This window comes from Microtus oregoni, unplaced genomic scaffold (genome assembly GCF_018167655.1).
Source record: "Microtus oregoni isolate MIOR12 unplaced genomic scaffold, Mior012 000036F_ref0000092, whole genome shotgun sequence".
Taxonomy (NCBI): Eukaryota; Metazoa; Chordata; class Mammalia; order Rodentia; family Cricetidae; genus Microtus; species Microtus oregoni.
Genome location: NW_024543095.1, coordinates 16,733,848 through 16,754,568, shown reverse-complemented (window position 1 = coordinate 16,754,568; position 20,721 = coordinate 16,733,848). Strand labels below are relative to the sequence as shown.

Below are 20,721 nucleotides of genomic sequence, written 5' to 3'. Positions count from 1 at the left end.
TCTGCTTCTCAAGAAAGCATCCTGTCTCCTAATTGAAGCTTTGCCTATTTATTTTATTGAGAAGTCTTCAGGAAGTGGATTTTTTCTAAAGCAGGTAGAGTTTTATACTATTCTGCTAAAGATGTGTTTCCTGGATGTTGTAGTAAAAAAGCATTCCTTTGTGTTTTAGAATAAGTAAAGTAAGCAGACCAGTAGTACCCACATTTGCTTTCTTCTTAATTAAGAAAATTTGAGAAACCAGAATAGAGGGGCAGAAAGCCAGAGGGGGTTTGTCAGAAAGCATGGGGACTGATGGCATTTGAATGAAATGTGGGGGAAGCACTCACACCCTAGAAGACAGGAGGGAACGGGAACCAGCATTTCTTCAGGCCTTTGAGTCCTGTCCTCTATGTCTCTTTAACTTGATTCCGGTCTTCTCCCACTCACAGGGTGACTTCACTTCCTTCCTCGCTGAAGAATTTGAAACTCCTCCACAGCTCCTCTAGCTGCACCCTTCTCTGCACTCATTCTGCCCTGTCTTTCCCTAGCTGCTCTGTCTCCACCTTCACTTCCTCCGTGCCACTAGGACTGTAGTGGTCTCTGTTAAGGAAGGAAGTGGCAGCTAGGAGAATACCGTGCTTCAGCTCTGAAAGTCTAGGACTGCTGCACCTCTTGTCTCCTCCACCTTGCTTACAGGTTTGGCTCAGACTTCCTACTCCTGTGATCTAGTGTCCCCTACTGAGAGCTAAACACTGCCTGCCCATTGTGCCTGCTTTTCATTGTCTTAGGGCTGCCTGCCTCTAATTCTTACTCTTTTCTTCCTCTCATTCCCTTTCAGTTTTCCATCCTTGTTCCTCTTTTGAAATTCTTTCTCAACCAGTGACCCACTTATCTAAACCATCCTTAAACCATGTACCCAAACTGCCTTATTTGACACCATCAGCTTGAGGCTGCCAGAAGTGATGGATCTTACTATTTAGTGAGAACTGTGGCTTGTCTAGAAGCTGGGGAGTGACACCATGAGAAGGCTGCGGTGGTCTGCTGTGTTAGGAGTAGACTGTAAGGACGGAGGAAGAGTGTGGAAACAGACAAAGTGCAGTGTCCACATTCTCTGTGGATTTCCAGAGTACATGAAATGCAGTAAGTTATGAGTGACAAGAACAATATGAACACCAGGGACACTGTGGAGGACGGAGTGAAAACTCACTGTTAGAAGAGAGATACAGAAGGGAGACACTGAAAAACTGCAGAGTCATTGCTGCCCCATGATCTTTTCACTCTCAAGGCTTTTGAGACCATCACTCTGCATGGCTCCTAAATTTACTCTTAGTTTAAACTAGTCTTCTAAAGCTCAACCGGCATCTGCTGCCTCCTCAGTCTAGCATGTTTAAAGCTGAAAGCTGGGTCTCTCCTGAACTTTTGCTCCAAACATAACCTTCTTTATAGCAGATAATTTTCAATTCATCCTCTCAGTTTCTTAGTACAAAAGCTTGGAAACTGATCTTGTGAGATAGTGCTTAGCAGTACTGTTACATTGTTGGAGGCTGCTTGTTTGTCCCGGATGCTCAGCCCTGAAATAACTACACAGAAACTGTATTAATTAAAATCACTGCTTGGCCTATTAGCTCTACCTTCTCACTGACTAGCTCTTACATCTTAATTTAACCCATTAATTTGAGTATTGCCTCATGGCTGTGGCTTACCAAGGTTCCATTTGGTTTCTGTCTCTGGCAGGCTACATGGCTTCTCCCGACTCCACCTTCTTTCTCCCAGAATTCAGTTTAGTTTTCCCCGCCTATCTCTATTCTGCCATGTAGAAGCCCAAGACAGCTTTATTCATTAACCAATAAAAGCAACACATATACAGGACTTCCCACACCACTGTTATGTCAGGGTTCGTGGCCCCAACATAGAAACCATTTTTTCCTAACTCCAACAAGTCAAAATCATTTTTTTTTGCATCATCAGTCAATACTGACTCTCCAATAATCTTTTTCCATATCATAATTTTATTTTTTGTCGGTCAGTACCGACTTTTTAAAATTTCTTTTCGGTCAGTACCATTGTTTTTAGTACCATTGGTCAGTACCAAATTTTTTCATCATCTTATATGCAGTTGTAAATATCAGGTCATTACCAGTAAGAGTACAATACCATTTGCTGTTATAAAATACCACTTTCAGTCTCTGAGCAGCTGTTAAGCCCTTAGTCTGCCCCTTTCTTAAGTGAAGAGGGGTTTTAGTCATTTCTTATTTTGAGTCTTTCTTTCCCTGAGGGTAAAGCTTAGGTCTTAGATTTTAGGTTTAATATTTTACTCAAAATAAATTTTGTGTCCCAGAAATTGAGAACATTTAAATGTTTAGTCTGTATCTTAGTTTTAAAGCAAACAGGTTTCAAACCACAGCAAGCTACAGACATCATATTCGTATTCCGTTTCTCCTGCTGGGTGGTTATCAGCTATGCTGTCCTCAGGTCTGTTGTCTTTCTACTGAATGCACCAAATCAGTCACTCTGGAAGCCATCTGGCTTGGTTTTCATCATATCCACCCATACTTTCTTGTGGGTTCCTCACATCTGGTCACTTCTTCCTTGTTTTGGGGGGTTCGCAGATCAACCTCACGTTCTCCTCCGTCCTTTCCCTGGCTTTTCTCTGGGTTCAGATGTCAGCACCACATTCTCTTTCATACTTCTTGTCCTTTCTCCTGCTTTTCTCGGGGTTCAGTGGTCAGCACTCACAGTCTCTCTTGTACTTTTTGTCCTTCCTCCGGCTTTTCTCGGGGCTCAGTGGTCAGCCCCACGTTGGGCGCCATCATGTCAGGGTCCGTGCCCCCAACATAGAAACTATTTTTCCCTAACTCAGTGGGTAAGGAGGCGTGAGAAATAATGAGACGCAGTTCACACAGCCATATTGGAAGGGCATCTCAGACTTCATTCATTCCTGAAGAACTACCCGCATTTATTATTCAAAATACCTTTTATCCCCCAGGTAAACCAAGGTGGATACTCATTAATATTCTCTTTCTGGGGTACTGCGGGACTACCAAAACACCTGCACCTTAAGTCACCAGCTTTGGAATCAACACCTCTCCCCAGGCGATCTACATAATAACAAAAGAGAAGGAGCCATACATCCTGAGTCTTTGTCGGGTGGCTAGCTTGTTTGGCAGAATTGCAGCTGCCTTGGAAATTAAGCACAGCCAGAGAGCCTGGCTGTAAATATTTTGTATAAAATATGGGCCCACACTGTTAGAGATACCTGTGAGCTTCATAATGGCCACTTACTAACTGTTGACCTCTAGTCTAGCATCTAAAGAGTGTTTTTCTTCCCTGCATTGATAGGCTTCTTGAGAACATAGATCATCTCTATTTATGTTTCAGTTCTACACATCCTGTTGCACTGTGGTACACATCCCAAATAATAAATAAAAACAAAATTCATATGGTAATAATGGAACCATTAAAAGAGATAGCAGGGAATAGAGAGAAGGCTCAGTGATGAAGAGCACTTGTTACTCTTCCAGAGAACTCTCAGTTCCCAGCACCCACATCAGGTGGCTACAACCTGTCCAGGTCTAGGGGATCTTTTCCTCAATGAGCATCATGCACATACATGCACACATAAAGACACATACTCATACGCATAGATAAAAAGCAAGCAAACATAAAAGTATTGGAAAACAAAGATATTGAACTGATCATAAAGTCTTTAAAAGACTTGTTTGTATAAAATCATGAAAAATAGAATTAGATTTCAATTTTGTGATTAAACATCTTTTGATGTGACTGTATTATTCTCTACTTTATCTTACATATTCACAATAGACTTGGATGGTTAAAAAGCCAACCAAACAAGCAAAAAAAAAAAAAAAAACAACCGCACAGTGTAATAGCATAGTTAAAGTTCTGACCCTTTATAATTGTTCTTGAACCTGTAACTTAAATAATGCATCAGAAAAATTGGCATCAGATTTGTTAGGCTCGTAGCAATGTAATTAAAGGTTAGTTATTGAAGGCTATAAGCTCCAGTTGGCTAGGGACGATCGGAATCTGGCTTACCACAGTATCTACAGCACCCAACAAAGACCGATCCAGCAGTTTGAAGGAATAAGTGGAAGAATAGAGAATGAAAGGGAACTATGCAGAGAACACCGAGGAAAAGAAACCGTGAGGGAACCTTCCCAGAACAAGGTGAAACGTTTAGATTGGCTTCCAACATTTTTCTTTTCTGTAGTCTAAAGCTGCTGAATTCAATGTGCAAGCCCAGCTGTTACTAGAATGATCATCCTTTCCTGGCATTCTTGGCTTATCCACGTACTGACTAAGGACCTCTTTGAGAATCCCAGTTCACTGAGAGGGTTCCAGCCTTGTAAACAGAGTCCCATGTACCTTCACAGAACCTTATGTCTGCTTCCAGTGCCCTCTCAGAGTTTACAGACCGGACAAGCGGAGGAAAGCTATAGGCCAGTTATTTTGTTGTGGAGGAATCCTTACATATCCATATGGGAGTAGTTTGATTGCTGCTGCAGTATGAGTGGAAGCAGGCCCAGCAAGAGCGTGTGTAGGGCCCCCACCCCTCCCTGCCTCCTCTCCCTTTGTCCTACCGTTTTGGTTGGTATCGGAGCTAGGCACGTACCTGATTTTCCTTCTTGCTTTAGGAGAGCAGGGAACTCCTGCTGCAGGTTCTGCTGCTGAGCCCTCTGCATCACATGGGACCTGGCACTCACCCAGAGAATGCTGGGTTAAGAATCTGATGCATTGCTGATAGTTAAGCTCCAGCGCTTCTCTGCTCTCAGTTTAACTTGAAAAATGCCAGGAAGTTTCATGTCAAGACTCACTCAGCACTCATTTTGATAAAGTATATGCTGTTTCCATTTTTGCCGTTAGGGAGCACTTTAGAAGACGGGTTCCCAGAGGAGCCAGTGTAGCCAGAGGAAGGTATGTGGTGCTGTTGTCATGTGCCAGGTGAGCAGATTTCAAAGAGCAGTTCCATCAGCTCAGTGCTGACCTCCTGGAGCTGTGCAAGTTGCCTTAATACTGCAGATCTGCCTGTTTTTGCCTCTTACAGTCATTGCAGCAAGGTGTATTTTGAGAGCATCAACAACCGTAAATGTAAAATTCAGGTCTAGGACAAGAATAATCACATAAACTTGGCACCCTGCTTCCATAGATAGGGGTGAAACTTGTGTACAAAAACCAGTCAATGTTAACTTTTTATTGAGAAGTTATAGTGGGTTTTTAAGACCTGAAGTAGAATGACTCCATTGGATGCACACAGTGGGTAGGAGGACCCAGACCAGCACCTATGGGCTAGCAGTAGGGCAGCTCCCTCAAGTGGGGCAGATGGCACACTTCCAGTACCTAACACTCTTAGTGTTGGCTGTCTGTGCTGCCTGCACTTCTCTTTCAGAACTGTCTGTAGAGGTTTTGTGACCTTACACTTAAGTTGTGCCCAGCTACGAGCAAAGCTTCTAATGACAAACAAGTGTAATGCAGGGAGTTATTTATGTGTGTGTGTGTGTGTGGAAAAAGCACAGGTGGTCTGGGAAGACAACTCAGGATAAAGCGCTTGGCACACAAGTGTGGGAACCAGAGTTTGGATATCCAGAACCAAGTAAAGGCAGATGGGCATAATGAGCAGCCTGTAATTCCAGCCTTGGAAAGACAGTCTTCCTGGAGAAAGCAGGCTGCAAACATTAGCCAATAATAGATAACCATTTGCTTAATCTAAACATCTCACTGTAGTTCCCAGGAGGTTTGCATATCAAAACTGCTCTCACAAGAGTGGGGAATGATGACAGAGCACCTGCCTGCTGAAGTATGGGTGGTCAGGCCATGGCACTCCTGGAAATACCATACACATTGTTCCAGCACAGCCCAGTTAAGCTCCTAACAAAACTGCCTGATCATATCCTGGCTGTTGGACCTAAAACCACTAGCCTTAGTGTTCTTGTAAGTAAAATAAGTAAAATAGTAGTGCCAATCTCATGTGACTGGGTAAGTTAATGTATGTCGTATACTTAGTTCCTGGAACACAATAGTAGCTGTAGTGATCGCTGCTATTTTTGCTGTTGTCAAGAAGGTGCTATCAGCCAAGCACGCTCTCTCTCTCTCTCTCTCTCTCTCTCTCTCTCTCTCTCTTTGGTTTTTTCGAGACAGGATTTTCTCAGCTTTTGGTGCCTGTCCCGGAACTAGCTCTTGTAGACCAGGCTGGCCTCGAACTCCCAGAGATCCGCCTGCCTCTGCCTCCCAAGTGCTGGGATTAAAGGCGTGCGCCACCACCGCCTGGCTCACAATAGCTTCTCTAAGGCTGTGGTGGTGAGGGGGCTGTTATTCTAACTTGTGATCTGGTTGTAATTTGCACATTTAGCTTTGTTAATTCATATCAATACCCCTTCCTGGGACTAGGGAGTGGACTGGTTTCTCTGCTAATGTCTGTAGAACAGCCAGCTCCTCCCAGTGAAGGAGAATGAAGAGGGAGCTGCAGGCCAGCCATGGACTGTGCTACCTTTAGAGGCTTCCACCATACAAGTATTTGTCTGTCTGTCTCCTTGTTCACTCCTGCTCAGGTTTAGACCCCTCAGTCTGGAGCCTGCCTCTCAGGAAGGGATTGACTCTATCTCCTGTTCTCTCACCTTCCTGCTCCCAGTCTAGCTGTGGGTTTGAGTCTCAGCCTGTCTTCTGATACTATGCCATCATAAATGAGCTGCTTCCACTTCCCTTCCCCACTGAAACAGAGGCCTCCTAGCCATTCAGGGGCTGCTGGAGATTTACCCAAACAGCGGATGTTAGGAAGCTCCTGCTAGTTTTTAAAAGGAACGTCATTGACAATTGGCCTTGTGGTATGGAATTCGCCTCTTAGGAGTTTTCCCTGTCACTTGGGCTTGCTCCAAGTGACACTAGAGTGACTTGCTTCAGATTTTCCTTCCGTCAGCAGCCTGTGTGCTTCTGAATACTATTGCTTTATTTACCCTCTTCTTTCAAATAGTTGCAGGCACTAATCCACATTATGGCTTTACAGGCAGTAAATTAAATTATATTCATTCTAAACACAGTGTTTTTGAACTATATAGAGGCTGCAGCCTTTGAAACCACTAACTTAATTTTGTTCAACCCTTACTCTGTAACTCAAAAAGAGCCAAAGTTTCTTTCTTTCAAATTTGGTTTAAAAAATAATAATAAATTGCTCCCAGGCAGTAGTTCTGGGTGCCAAATTTTATCTGCAATCTGAATCTTCTGTCTGCACTGGAGCTCCTATAAAGTCAGGGTCAAAGTGTTAGTGAAGATGGAGAGGACTGTAACTTTCCCTTTGGCTCCAGCTGTGTGACTCTGTGCTGGTCACTTAACCGCTGGGGCGTTTGAGTCTCTTATCTCTTAAGCTACATCTGCAGTAAGATTTTCCAGAGAGTGGAACGCATGTTTGAGCACTTTGAAAGTGTGTACCTGTCTGAACATGAAGCCCTGCCTCCGAGGATAGGCAGAAGTGACAGTGTCCCAACTGGCCTCTTCTTCCCCGAGTTCTTAGAAAGCTTATTCAAGGCCGAGGATCTGTTTCCTTGATATCGAATCTCTCCACATGAATACTGCTTCCTGAACCAGGCTAAGCAAGCTTTTCCAGTGTATTTTTAATTGGCCTTAGCGTTTTGTCACAAGACTGATTTTAGCAAATTCTCCTCATTATATATTTGAGAACGCCTAGGCTCACTGAAAAGGAGGTGATCAAACAGGGACACTGTCATTCTCTCATAACCCCACCATTGGGCTCCTTTGTTTCAGTCTCTCTGTCTCTGTCTATGTGTGTGTGTGCGCACGTGCATACACCCACACTTGTGACTTTTAAGTTAAACTGTGATACTTATACAGCATATGACTCATAGCAAGTTGTTCAGTTGTTCAGGAATAGGTGATCATTGCTGTTTATGACATTGGTTGTTGCTTCACCAATCTTAGATGCTTTGGTGAAACTGTCTCTAAACAGGTATCGTCCTAATAGAGGCCAGAAGAGGGCGCCAGACCTCTTTACAGATGGTTGTGAGCCACCCTGTGGTTGCTGGGAATTGAACTCGGGTCCTTTGGAAGAGCAGGCAATGCTCTTAACCACTGAGCCATCACTGGCAAGTCTTTTTAAGTAAAGTTCATTCCCTATGTTGAAGTGCTGAAGCTTGTGAGTTTTATTGAAACAGCTGCGTGAGGACAGGTTCTCCTTGCATTTACTGCGGCATGCAGTGAGTTCTGCTTCTGAGCATTTTTGATGGCCCTTAAAAGGAAGGAAGTGTATCATCTCATCGGTCTGCAGGAGGTGTGTGTGGGGGGGGGGGGCAGAAGACCCTGTATTCCTCAATCAATGGTAGCAGGTTCTTGGTTCTCAGTGACTTTCTGCTACTCACCAGTGAAGGAGACATTCTGAAGACATTCTAAATAGTGCCCCAAAATGGCTCTAAAGTCATCTGTCCCTACTCTGGCCCAGATAGTGTATACCGTTTAAAATTGCACTTCCAGGACAGAGTGTGAGGGTCTTCACAGCCAGCCCCATTGTAACTCTCAGGATATTTATCTTTCTATATTCTTAAAGCCTTGTCTGCTGTTCTTTCTTATGGAGAGTTCTTTGCTCTTTCTGTGGTTAATTAAATTAAGAAAACCCACTCAGATACCATTTCCGTTATCACTTCCTTACCCTCTTTTCCTGGGCAGCAGTCGGCAGCTTTGGGGCCTTCTGTACCTGCACTTTCCTTGGATTGTCCCTTGCTTCTGGGGTGTGTATCAGCACAGATTGTTAAGGGTTCTGGCCCAGGTCTATGTCTTGGTTTACCTAGGACAAATGTGAAGGTTCTTAGTGATGAAAGTGCAGTCCCCATGGCTGTCACCCAATGTGATCACAAGACATCTGATACGGTCAAGTTGACACCCTCTCCATCAATCCAGACGGAACTCATTGTGCACAGTGCCCCTAAATACACCAACTTGGATATACAGCGGCAGAGGTGCAGGGGGTCTTGTTTGCCACACTGTGTTAAAGTTTCTTCTCTCCTCGTTCCAGTAATAGCTTTGAAACTATACATGTATCTGGAGTCTTTAGAGTAGCAAATCATTGCTGGACTTTGAGTCAGTGCACCACTTAATACACAACCCCAGCCTAAAAGCTAAATCTCCCCCATGTCATGGAATTTCTCCATACATGACCTACCCTCTGTTTCCTTTTCCTTCCAAAATGGCCGTGATCTTGTGTTGAATTTTTAACTTGTTGACAAAACTCCTATAATAAATGGATAAAATGAAGCAATTGTGAAAAACTCTGAAAACCATGGAGTTTGCTATGGTAGCATCTCTCTCTCTCTCTCTCTCTCTCTCTCTCTCTCTCAATGGGTTGTAAACCGTATGTGCTTTTTTTTTTAAAGTCATGGTGTTCTATCACCAAGGTTCTTGTGAGCTCCACAGGGTGTCACATTGCTCTATGTAACAAACCCCTCTGCTCCTAAATCCCTGGGCTGGAAATGATTACGGAAATCTGAATGGTCATTTCCAAAGTCTTATGAATCTGGAGAATTTCTTACTCTTTGGGGGAAAAGTTTTACATAGACTTTTCTTTTCCTTTGTAGAGAAAGACCTGGCCTTTGTCGCAAGCTTCTGCTGAAAACATCAGCAGTGTTAGCTTGTGTCGCTTTGTACTTGCAGGGTAAGCGTGTCTCCGCTGCAAAGTCTGTTTTAACTTTGTGCAGATGTGTGCTAAAAGAACATGATGTGCTTATTTGTTGCATTTATGCTACTTTCTTACTTTAAGTAAGATGGATGAAATTACATATTAAATAAAAACAGCAGCTCCAACGGCAGTCCTTAGCAAATGGAAAAAGCCTTCCAGAGACAGGAGAGAAAGCAAGATGATGGTTTTAATAACTCATTGACGTGTGAGAACTGTCCATTTAAAAGCTGTGTATAGTAAGTTCTTTGTGGGATTTTCTTGGTGTTAACTGCCTAATGTTTAGAAGTGATCTGACATTAAATTGTGCTGGTGTGATATTTCCCAACACATTGAGTTTTGTCTTGCCAAATATAACAGTAATTTTTATGTGTACTCAGTGGCACGGACACCTATGTGTGGGATGAAACTCCAATGACTAGGAGTAGCTGCATGGCCATGGGCAGGCTATTAAGCCTCCCTCAATTTTTGTTTTCTGCATTTGAAGATTGCTGGGATCAAATGAGGATGTATAGCTAGCGGAGCTTGGCATATGTTCATCTTTGTGGGCTCATTCTTGGTTCCAGGCTTCAAGGATGTGTTTTCCTTTTGTACTTTTGAGCTAGGAAGTACTTTGTGTTGGCCTTAGTTCTCAATTCTAGAGGGAAATTTGGAATCTGGAGAATGCTTTTCCTGAGCAGCTCCTGAGCATGAAGTGTCCCCTCCTATCCTGGGCAGCCAAATGTACCCGAGACCCAGGTAGGGTAAGACCTGCCGCAGTGCTTGCTCCGGTCCTCCCCAGTTTTCCCCCCCTTCTGTTGGTTTTTTCTGTGGACTGGTCAACTTCAAGGAAGTTTTCAAAATGCAAGAACTATTTAACTTTGTTCCTTTATTGTTAAAAAATAAAGTTGATTAATACAGAGCTTTAGCTGGGAGCAAACATGATACTTTCTTATTGATTTCAGTGGCTACTGCCTTTAGGCTTCATGAGGATGAAAATGATATAGGAAATACACTCCTAGGTTAAACAAACCCATTTTCTTCTTATAGTCGCAGTCACTAAAAGCAGACTTTTTTATATAAATGTGATTTTGTAGCAGTTACTATCTCTCCAGTGTGTGTGTGTGTGTGTGTGTGTGTGTGTACGTGTGTGTACGCGCGTGCGCACACGTATTCACATACAATACAATCTTAAGACTCCAAGTGGCCTGCTGAGTGGGTGCTTTGGGAAGTTTTCTGCCATAGCTTTACTAATTGCTAGATGCTTTTCATATATATGTATATTGTCCACTAATTTTGTGCATCTTAACAAATAGTTAATTGTGTGAGCCAGAGTATTGAGGTGCTGGAAGGTGCTCTACATAGTAACTAGTTGTACACACAGTAAAGCCAAACTAGTGAGTATCAGAAAGGGCTGTCCAAAGAGCGGCTGTTATTGAAAAATGAGTTAGCTGTGGAGATACTGCCTGTGTCCGCTACCCTATCAGTAGGAACTCCAGCAGCTGGCCCTGGTGCTGCTGTTCGTCAGTCAGTATAACACACAGGCTGCCTCCCCACCTGCTGGGGAATCCCTGGTCTCCAGAGGATGCTCGTGTCCAAAGAAGGATCTAAGCATCACTCCTTGTCTTCTTTATGAGACTGCTTACCAAGATAGATCCTCATGAGAATTTGGTGGATGCTGGAGGATCTTCTAAAATAAAAACTGTGGCTCCAGAAATGTAGAAGGGTTGCACATTTGAACCAGCCCAAGAGACATCCTAGTTAAATGTGAGGTGAGAGCCTTTTCCCACCAGGATAATCAGCACCAGAGTATCACTGAAGAACGAGGTCTGCTCTGCTTGAGCACTGTGCAAACAGAGAATCAGGATGGCAGGATGGCAAGCAACCAGTTCTGCACAGTGCAGTTGCCTGCCATGTGGGCCAGATCTAGAGACAGACCTCCAGCAGTTTCCTTTTCCCTTCCTGTATTCAAGAGGCATTCTTAAAGGAAAGAATTTGAGGGCATTAGTATCACTATCTGTCTGATTACTGTGTTGACATTTTTAAAGTGCCATTAATCATAGGAAATGGAACTTAATGATGTAGAAAAATGCCCAGCCAAGGAATGTCAAGAAAGGGAGCCATGACCCAGAACTCACATGAAACTGAAGGGAACTGCATCCTAACCATCGTTTTTTGTTTTGTGTTGCTATGGCTTTACCTCTGCTCAATAATTGGGTAGCATCTGTGCAAGCAGGGAGATAGCAAACACTGCAGTATGTGATGTATAAAGAATAAAAAGAACATTCATCTTTAGATTATATCTTTGAGATTTTACTTGCCTCCTTTTGGGAAAAAAATCACTTTTTCTTTCACATTCCCCCTTTTATATTGTTGCTGTGGGGTGTTTCCAGGTTCTCTTATGCATGCCACTTACACATTCTATGAGCACTCACAAATGCCTAGTTGCCCTCTGGTATTTATTTTCCTGCTGAATACTCCTGAAATTTTTAGATAATTTCATGTGTATGTGGCTCGGTGTCATTGGTGTCATTGGTACTGGCAGGTCACCCTCCCATCACATAGATATACACATACAGCAAGACATGAGCAGAGTGTTTGTCAGAATGTGGCAATGCTTGACAAATGCCATATTGGACTTTTGGTATCACCAATAGATTGTATGTGACTGGTGCTCTAAATTCAAATGTTTTCCTAACTGAAAATCATAGGAAACATGAGGTAAGTACAGACAGCCTTGTCTAGAAAGTCTGCGTGTGACACTGAATTGTAATGAACAGCATACTGTAAAATGTTCCTGGGCCAACTCTGGTCGGGTGCTGCCCTTGGGAAGTAGCGCAAGAGTTTAAATACACTCCTGCCCCGCCCACATGCCCTTCAGCTCCATCACTTATTACAGCAAAGGCCAGTTGATGTATAGTGACCTGGGGAAAGAGAATTTGAAGATGACCTATGAAAGAAAATGTAAAAAGTCGTATTACTGATGAATTTGGGCTTTTCTTTTCCACGGAAGGTTTTTGTCATTCATTGGTGGGACGCTGCATGAGATTGGAAAGCCTGAAATGCAACAAAAAATAAATTCATCTCTTAGAAAAGAAAGTATAGAGAAGATTGCAGAGAGGTTACAGACAACAGCACACACCTTACAGGTCATCATGGACGGTCTGAGCCAGCCCGAAGGCTTTGACTTCCGAACAGGTAAGCTGAACTTGAGGTGAAGCCCATGCTTTCGTATAGCTACGCCATCACCTTTGATCGGCCGAGTGCCTGCAGTGAACAGATTCTGCCATCCTGTCCGTGACCTCCGCAGTAACTAGAATTGGTGTCTCGAGTCAAACAGAAGCAGGGCTCTGACTCCTTGCCCGCTGTTGATTCGCAATGCACCCAGCTAGATGATGCATCACCGTGTGCACAGAGGCGTGCTCTCCTGAGTGTACTGTAAATTATCTTCTGTCTGAAGTGCTGGAAGATGAAATTTTCCCTTCATGCCAAGTGAATCTTCTTCCTAAATTGCAGCCTTCCAGGTTTCTGGATTCCATGTCACAGAACACGATGAACAAATAGATGATAACTCTGTGTTGATTATCTTTCTGATTTAGCATGCTCTTGGCTTTCTGTGCAGGTAGAGGGTAAAGGAAGTATAATAGCCATAGTTATTGAGAGCAATGGCCCATTGAGACCGAATTGCCACTGGAGAAAATAAAACACTGAGTAAGACCAGTGGTATCAAAGCCTTCCAGTTGTCCTTCATGTGAAGTGGCTGCTCCCACAGATGAAACTGCCAAGAAGCCTGCTTCTCTCTATGTGGATTCCATGGCTGTCTTTTGCAGAAACACTAAGATCAATGTCTCTCACACAGGGTGAAATTGGTGACATGCCTATGTACCAACTGGATGGTTGACAAAGACTTTTGCCACAGGTAGCCTGTATTGGCTTTTCCTGATATCTTGGTTTTTCTATCACACTGTTGATTGCTTCATTATCTCAGTTGCACTAAGGACTCAAAGGCAAACACCCAGTCAACCCATCTAAGCAAAGGGCCTTCCTTAATGAGCCTCTTGTTGAGCAGAACGCAGACAGACCCGGTCTTTCCAGCGTGACAAGTACAATTTCAAATAGGTTTCTTTAAGCAGACTTTGCAACTAACCTTTGCCCTTGTTAAGTTACAGTTTTCAAGATATTTGAGAACTATCATTTTACTACTGAACACATTCTCAAAGGGTCAGGATGCTGATGAGTCATACTTTGGAGGTAGAGAGGGGATAGACATATTTTGGGCATTTTCATATTATAGTATTTGAATTACATCTCTTTTCTCCATTTTCTCAAAAGTGTTTCCTGTCTTAATAGCCTCATTCTTTCTTATACTGATCAAACTTCAGTTTTTTTCAGTGACATAATCAGTTCCTTTTTATCAAAGCTCTCTTGCAAGTTAGTTTTCTTACTTAGGAGCAAGCCGATGACAGTGACCTAACTGCCGCCTTGGCTCTCAGTGTGTTAAAATTTGCGTGTACATGGAGGATTTTGGGTTTCTCAGCGGCCCAAGCCATCTAGGGGAACACGTTGAGTAGCTCTTGAATCTGGCTTTCATGCAAAGTTAAACTGAGCAGCTGATCAGAGCCCTTTGGGGATTGGCAGCAACTGGACTTCTGCAAGGAAAAGGAGGAGTTTTCAAGCATGGGCCTGGAGACCATCCTGCCCTGGCCCTGGGTGCCCGAGTTTCACCTGGCGTTGAGTAGCCCTCACCCTCTGTGGGTGGAATTCCCCGAGGTTTCCTGCTTTGGGATTCAGCATCAGGTGAAATCTCAGAGTCAGTCCCCAATTGGGGTGCTTAATGAGGACAGTGAAATTGGGTTTCCTGGGTTTGGGCTTGTTTGATAGCAGTGGGGAGCTTATTTCTAAAAGATCCTGATCTTACGGTGGTTGGACTGAGGGAGGACGAGAAAGGTGAGTGGTTGTTAATTCAGTTGTAAAGAATAACTCAGCAATTAGCCAGGGCAGGCAGCAGCTGCGGAGGAAGCGGGAATGGACTGGGTGCTACTCTATAAGGGCTAGTGTTGGTGAATAGAAGCGTGGATAGTGGGGTGGGCCAGGAGAGGACTGTCAAGGCTGAGATGGGGACCTCGGGATCTTTGTCTCTGTGTATCTAGCATCCAGCTGAGCACCTGGCCATGAGGTGGGAGGAAGTAAATACTCAGTCAGCTTAAGTGAAGGAAGAGAGAGAAGGCTAGCTCTGACTGGTGTGGGTTTCTGAGCCATAGGTAATAGAGAACCTATGTATCCTGATTGAATAAATATGTTTGAAACAGAAAACATTGACTCCTGAATTCCCGGATTGCGGGAAGAAGTATAGAGAGAACATTTGATTTCACCCACGTTTGTCCAGAAACTAGTGGAACTTTCACCACCTTGAAACAATTTAAGAATCCAGGAACTGGAAGCTAACTCCTGCTCTCGTGTCTCCAGGGCTCTCCTTTCCTGAGCGTTTGTCATGTAGTCCAGTGTGGTCCCCAGCAAAGGGACACTCCAATAGTCCTTTGCCAGAAAGAAAAGGAGACTGTCTGTCCATGGCCTTACAGACTGCTCGTGTTCCCGTTAGTGAGACAGACTGTAGAGAGAAGACAGTGTCGGACTCATCTGTGTAAACTGTTTCTCCCAGGATGTATTTTTTTCTCAGGACAAGCCTGTGCACTCAGCTCCTTTTGTCTTCCCTCAGAGACTGCTGTTGATCTGAGCATCCCTATCAGTCAGTACACAGTGAACTCCAGACCTCTCAGCGCAGCGCCTTCTTGGTTATACTAACATTTACCCTCTTTCCTCATAGATTTTGATAAACCTGACTTCAAGAGAAACATAGTGTGTCTGGAAGATCTACAAGTTGGGACAGTTCTTACAGGCAAAGTGGAGAATGCCACTCTGTTTGGGGTTTTTGTGGATATAGGAGTCGGGAAGTTGGGTCTGATTCCTATACGAAGCATAACAGAAGCTAAGCTATCTAAAACAAAGAAGAGAAGGAGCCTGGGCCTAGGTCCTGGAGAGAAAGTGGAAGTCAAAGTCCTCAACATCGACATCCCCAGATCTAGGATTTCGCTGGACCTCCTTCGGGTGTTGTGAGCCCCTCACTGAAGGCCAAGCACCATTGTGTTTCCTCATTTCTACAGCTTTCAAGGACAAGCCAAAGCTCAGCAAACCTAGACAGCAGATGAGAGGGGATCCTGGGTAGAAGTGTTGGTCACACTCCTCGTTTAGAAAACATCTCCTAATATCCTCCCATGGGTTGGGTGGCAGCAGTTTTCTTACCTTTTGTACTTGCTCTACGCTTCTGTAGCAGGTGACTTCACTTCTTCCTGCTAGCATCTGCTGTCTTGGACCCGGGTGGGTTGTTTTCTCTATTTGAAGTGCACGATGTTGGTTGACATATCAGGACTAGCAATCTTTAATCCTGCCATTTTTTCAGTTGTTAAATTAGGACTTTTGCACACAATTTATAATTTTTTAATAATAATCTTTATTTTCCCTTACCAAACTGAGCAAAAATATACCAGTAAAAGAAATTATCATGTATTTGTGACCATCAAGTCAATGACAGTGTGTTCCTCAGAAGAACTATGTATGGCCCTACAATAAATGACTGGCTGGTGACTTTGGTGTGCTGTGTTCATTGAGTGAATGCTAGAAACCACACTGAATTAAAGTTTGTGAAATTGTGCCTTTGGGGAACTGGGAAGAGTCTGGAAATGTCAAGAATTACTTTAATTAACTTATCATAGAGGGCATATTCTCTTAACTGTTGGAATTAAACTTCAAATCAGAATAAAAATGACCTTCGAAAAGACTAAATGTAGATCAGGTGAGATGTGCCAAGAGCAGTGGAGGAAGTGCCCCCGACTCTTGTTGTTCAGCGGAGACGGTAAGTGTTGCCTGAGAGCTGGGGTCAAATGAGGTGAGCAGAGCCCCGCTGAGCACTGCTGCCGCCATGGTTTGCCCAGAGGTGTATCTGTGTGAACAGTGACCTGTTAGTGTGTGGAGTATCTGTGTGAACAGGGACCTGACGGTCTCCACGGGGGTGTGTGGAGTATCTGTGTGAACAGGGACCTGACGGGGTGTGGAGTGTCTCTGTGAACAGTGACCTGACGGGGTGTGGAGTGTCTGTGTGAACAGGGACCTGACGGTCTCCACGGGGGTGTGTGGAGTGTCTGTGTGAACAGGGACCTGACGGGGTGTGGAGTGTCTGTGTGAACAGGGACCTGACGGGGTGTGGAGTGTCTGTGTGAACAGGGACCTGACGGGGTGTGGAGTGTCTGTGTGAACAGGGACCTGACGGGGTGTGGAGTGTCTCTGTGAACAGTGACCTGACGGGGTGTGGAGTACCTGTGTGAACAGGGACCTGACGGTCTCCACGGGGGTGTGTGGAGTGTCTGTGTGAACAGGGACCTGACGGGGTGTGGAGTGTCTGTGTGAACAGTGACCTGTTAGTGTGTGGAGTATCTGTGTGAACAGTGACCTGTTAGTGTGTGGAGTATCTGTGTGAACAGTGACCTGACGGGGTGTGGAGTATCTGTGTGAACAGGGACCTGACGGTCTCCACGGGGGTGTGTGGAGTGTCTGTGTGAACAGGGACCTGACGGGGTGTGGAGTGTCTGTGTGAACAGGGACCTGACGGGGTGTGGAGTGTCTGTGTGAACAGGGACCTGACGGGGTGTGGAGTGTCTGTGTGAACAGGGACCTGACGGGGTGTGGAGTGTCTCTGTGAACAGTGACCTGACGGGGTGTGGAGTACCTGTGTGAACAGGGACCTGACGGTCTCCACGGGGGTGTGTGGAGTGTCTGTGTGAACAGGGACCTGACGGGGTGTGGAGTGTCTGTGTGAACAGGGACCTGACGGGGTGTGGAGTGTCTGTGTGAACAGGGACCTGACGGTCTCCACGGGGGTGTGTGGAGTGTCTGTGTGAACAGGGACCTGACGGTGTGTGGAGTGTCTGTGTGAACAGGGACCTGACGGGGTGTGGAGTGTCTGTGTGAACAGGGACCTGACGGGGTGTGGAGTGTCTGTGTGAACAGGGACCTGACGGGGTGTGGAGTGTCTGTGTGAACAGGGACCTGACAGTCTCCACGGGGTCTCCATGGGAGGTGTGGAGGATGGGTACTGAAGGCTGGCCAGCCCTATTGATTTGTAAGTAAGTGCCCATTACCCTTGCAGATTTTCAGTTCTGCCTTTTGTTCTCAGGATGCCCAGTTTGGGATCATACAGTTACCAGTCAGAAAATAGTATCTCGCGATGGTTCTGCCTTAGCTCTCCATTCTAACTAGTGTACTAGGTGTCTTTGGAGTCCTGTTTGCCTAACTTTCATTCCTGGTGAGCTTTTCTGCTGCTTGCTGATCTTCACCTGGCAGTGCATGCTAATGCTATCATGTTTAGTAGGTCTTCCTACTCATTCTTGCCAAGGTTCTCTGGTTCACAGTGCCGTAAGTGCTGAGTGGTGTCTCAGGAAGGAACCAGGGCAGCTCTGAGCCCGGGACAGCTAAGAAGGTAGTACTGCCGTCAGTGTGTCCTCTGCCCTTTTTATCTCAGACGTGCTAGAAACTACAGAGACCGCCTTAGGAGACAAAGGCCTATATCTCAGTCATCATTGTCCTCTTACTGATAACGGGCTTAAGAGTTGGAGTCAGGTTGGAGGTGGCGACCATAAACAATTTTGCAGATTTTGGTGGTAGGGGAAAATGGCATAACGGCTAGAAGGTGGAAATGGAGCCAAGAGAGTTTCTGTGTGTTTCTAGAAAGAAGAAATAATGTGTAAAAATTAAAATTGGAGTTTGATACAGATGACAAGAAAATTGCTGGATGATGTCCTAAATGGCTTCAAATGGAATCCAGTGTCCAGGGGGTAGTTTAAAAGACAGGGACACAGTAACAGCTGAACTGTACTCATACTTGCTGGAAGAGGGAATCTGTTTTCTCCAGTCAAATGGCAGAGTCTGTCCACCACTCTAGGATGGGCCTCGTGTTCAGGAGTAGTTACCAACATATACTGGACAGTACTCCACAGGGTTTCTTTTTGGTGTCATTGTTTTGTTTTGGTTTTGTATGTAAGCTTTTACATGGTTACAATTGGATACTTTTGGGTTTTTTTTAAATGTGGTTTTATTTTTCTTAGTTTGGGGGGGGGTCCTGCTGTTGTATTGGGTTTTGGGGGGTGGGGGTTGAGAAAGAATAAAGTTGGGTGGGTGAAGAGGGGAAGAATATAATCAAAATATATTTAAGTTTTAAAATTCTTTTAAATATTAAAAAATAAAATGATTTTTTAAAAGCTAGGCATACAGAGTTTGTCCATATGAGTAGGAGAGGAGATGGCGTATTTGAGCGCAGAGGCAGGAGTGGATGCGGGAGCGCACAGGTCTCAGTTTCTTCTATTTTCCTGTATTGAAATCAGAGAATTGAAAAGAAAGGGAAAGAGAAGAAGAGGTTGAGATGGAGTGAAAGGTGAAGGCAGAGGCCAGTGCTCGAATGCACATTTGAGGAAAATGTCTACTATGAAGGACTCTTCTAAACTACTGTCATTTAACCAGTGGGGCTGGACAGACAGGACAGAATAACAGTAGTAAAAGCAGTGTATGCAAACAGGCGGTATTTTGAATTAGGGCCAAATTATATTGTCATTTCACAGATAAAATCAATTCCAGATGGGTCATACATAAATGAAATTTCTTCTGAAGATTACAGGCAAATAGAGAGGGGCTTTGAGAAACCTTTGAAAAGCTTTGTACAGTGCAAGAAAAAAAGGATGGGAAAACATGGATCTGTGAACCTAAAAATTCTACTCAGAAGGACATGTCCCAGGTGATGGGGCCCTGTTGATGGAGGAAGGTCATTGGTTAAATAAAAAGAAACTGCTTGGCCCTCATTGGTTAGAAGATAGGTGGGAGAAGTAAACAGAACAGAACGCTGGGAGGAAGAGGAAGTGAGCTCAGACTCCACAGCTCTCCTCTCCGGAGCAGATGCCTCAGAGAGAGACGCCATGCTCCCGGCTCCTGGGCAGACACACGCGATGAAGCTTCCACCCAGGATGGACGTGGGCTAGAATCTTCCCGGTAAGACCGGTGCTCACAGATAATTAGAGATGGGTTGATCAGGATATCAGAATTAGCCAGTAAGGGCTAGAGCTAAAGGGCTAAGCAGTGTCTAAAAGAATACAGTGTCCGTGTAATTATTTCGGGGGCATAAGCTAGCCGAGCAGGCGGCTGGGGTGCTGGGAACGCAGCCCCGCCGCTCTTATTACTACACCCTGTGCCAGGGGTCGGGAACCACGGAGGAAGAAGTTGTGTGGAGCTTGTCTACAGTAGCCTGCAGTGGTCCTGGAATCTAAGCAGCTTCTCCTCATGCTGGAAGCCACGAGACTTTAGAAAGCTTAGCTCTGGATTAATAGAGTACTTGGGTGGGGGCAGGAAGCTCTGTATTTCTAACTCCAATCTCGGAGTTAACACTTGGCGTTAAAATTGGAAACGGCAAGAAGGGGCGGGATGGAAAAACCAGAAATAAATTCTGTCTCCTCATTTTGGCCTCCTGCATAAAGCCAGCCGTAATTATAAGTTGGGTTTTATTAACAGATGATGAAGACTCCCGAATGACCGGGCTCATTGCCAATGCTGTCTGTTCCACAGGAAGAAAAATGGGATTTCTTCTCACTCACTCATCTTACAGGGTGAGGATGGCTCCCACAGCTTGGGTTTCTTACTTAGGTAAGAGGGATCACAGACTCACCTCAGAAACTATGTGCTCCTTACCCTGGAGCAGGCATCTAGATAACAGCTATGGTCCTACCCTCAAACGTCTCCCTCGCATTGAAGTAAGGAAAGGATTCATCTAAATGCCACGGAGAAGTGCCATCCAGCAGGCTGGGATGCTGTGTAGCCCAGTCCTAGCAGGCAAATCTCCAGTGAGAGACACTGGTGGGTAGGAGATGGGGTGGGGTATATGTAATGACTGCGTCCCTGGAGAACCCCGTTTTATCCAAGCAATCAGACACAGTTCAATTCTGGATTTACTGCAGTGTTTTACGGAGTGTGCAAGTGAC

General features: G+C 44.7%; 1 protein-coding gene across 1 annotated transcript in view; it reads left to right on the top strand.

Annotated features, from left to right (window-relative positions):
* The window catches only part of Srbd1 (S1 RNA binding domain 1), a 177,796-nt gene extending 161,517 nt beyond the window's left edge, over positions 1-16,279 (top strand). Inside the window, exons 20-21 of the mRNA XM_041631103.1 lie at positions 12,663-12,847; positions 15,474-16,279. Coding sequence (XP_041487037.1) covers positions 12,663-12,847; positions 15,474-15,763 — 475 coding nt within the window. The 3' untranslated portion in view covers positions 15,764-16,279. The remainder of the gene's footprint in view (positions 1-12,662; positions 12,848-15,473) is intronic.
* Positions 16,280-20,721: the final 4,442 nt, after the last annotated feature.